The following is a 1854-nucleotide window of genomic DNA, read 5'->3' as shown; positions in this document are numbered from 1 at the left end:
TCGAGGTAAGTTGAGTTAGTATTTGTAAACCCTTAATAAACGTCTCTCTTTTCTATGCTAATTACTCATCAGGGGAGGAAATTGAACAAAGCCTGTAATGTCTTGGGTATAAAAACTAAAAACGGTATAGATCAACACATTCCTTGGCAGGAAAAATCAACTCTACCAATTCTTCTATTCTCCCGTTCTCAGAGAGTAAAGATATGTGCTTAGAAAATCTAACTACCTACTATTGATAAAATTGGCTCTGGAAGGGTTCTTCTTATCCATCCATCAGCTGCATTTCATTGAATACTTCACTGACTTGCTGGACCTTTTACGTCACCTGTGCGAGAAGCACCAGATTTCTTTTCCATGCCCTTACCACTAGAAGCACCATTATTTCCTTTTCTACCAGAATTTTTTTCAGACTTATTAACAGATTTCTGTCTCTTCTTGATAACCTTCATCGCCAATGTTTTCAATGGAATTGTAATGTCTAGCGGCAATAACACTTCTTGCAGTTCGCCCCAGGTGAGATCTTCAAAGTCACCATCTTCATATACCACCCTATACCAACCCATTTCCTTGTCAAATTCGATAACTTTTCCGTTGTAGAATTGTTCACCAAACAATTTTTGCACTTCTCTACCTTCCAACCATTCACCAAAGCCAGTTAGCATCCGGGGTTCTTCACTAGTAACAGCACAAGGAATAAGAGTGTCATCACCAGAAGACAAGGGAGGCAAACCATTTAATACAATAGCAGGTTCCCCGGGAATCTCAAAAACACCAGTTGATGAAGACTCTAATAAATCCTCATTGGCTGTGTTATCCATTCTCTACAGCCAGTTATCTGAAGCTTGTATGGAGAATTCAACCCAGAGTTAAATCAGTAAAGGATAAGTAAAATAAGTAAATATGAGATTATTTTACACAATACTTGTCAAGGAGCAAAGAGTAAAAACATTGACAAGACAGATTTTCATCACAAAGAAATTGAATAATTGCCCAAACACATATAATAATGAACGAATGCAAAAAGTGAACAAATAGAAACTACAGTGATATATTTCAACTGGATAATATGATATCCCAAAGAGTAAAAAACAATCAGAAAATTGCACATCTCTTCTATGGAACTCATCGAAGTATAATCTACAAGAGACGGGTTCAATCTTGTATATAGGTGATCTTGAAGGAAACGGTACATAGGGCAAGAGAAGAGAACGCAAAGTAAAACACGGGTGTGAAGCGTTGATTTTTCCTATACAGCACATTAGTGGTCTAGCTCAGGTTATCAAGATAGTTAGAAGTCATATGTTACTAAGCCCTTGTTTGGGCTCCATTTTAATGAGGTTTTGGGAAAAATGAATTTTGGAATAGTAATTTTTTGAAAAATGTGTGGTTAAAAAAGAATGAAAAGTTTTGAGTTTACAAGTAATATTATTTTATATAAGAATGTGTGAAAATGAATTAAAATTAAAATGGAGCCCAAACAGGGGCTATATATGCATGATAATTATCGTAGGTAGCATAAACCAGCACTAAAATCAGCAATTCTAAGAATAGAAAGGTACAAGTAAATTGCTTGGAATTAATAGTATATCAACTCAATATGCATGGCTCATCTGTGACCATCCTATGAGCAACAGCATCTAAGCAAACATAGCACAAAACTGATTCTTTCAATTTCAGGCCAAATCAAAAAATTGGAATCCATGAAGACGCCATGAGTTGAATTATAACATCGAAGTTCCCATTTATATGAGAAAGAATTACTATGGTCTCCGATTGCAAAATTAGAAGTCCAAAAGCCACTAATGGGAAGTGTTTATAAACTTTATAAATTATAAATAGATAGAAGGGATTGGT

The 1854-nt window shown here is 35.3% G+C and overlaps 1 protein-coding gene across 1 annotated transcript; it reads right to left on the bottom strand.

The window, feature by feature from the left end:
- LOC111382074 (dirigent protein 17-like) lies at positions 1-1376 on the bottom strand. The gene has a single exon (XM_023005939.1). The coding sequence runs from the start codon at positions 816-818 to the stop codon at positions 297-299; it is 522 nt and encodes a 173-aa protein (XP_022861707.1). The 5' UTR covers positions 819-1376; the 3' UTR covers positions 1-296.
- Between the last annotated feature and the right edge of the window lie 478 nt (positions 1377-1854).

This window comes from Olea europaea, unplaced genomic scaffold (assembly GCF_002742605.1).
Source record: "Olea europaea var. sylvestris unplaced genomic scaffold, O_europaea_v1 scaffold2429, whole genome shotgun sequence".
Taxonomy (NCBI): Eukaryota; Viridiplantae; Streptophyta; class Magnoliopsida; order Lamiales; family Oleaceae; genus Olea; species Olea europaea.
This window is presented reverse-complemented; position numbering and strand designations above follow the sequence as displayed.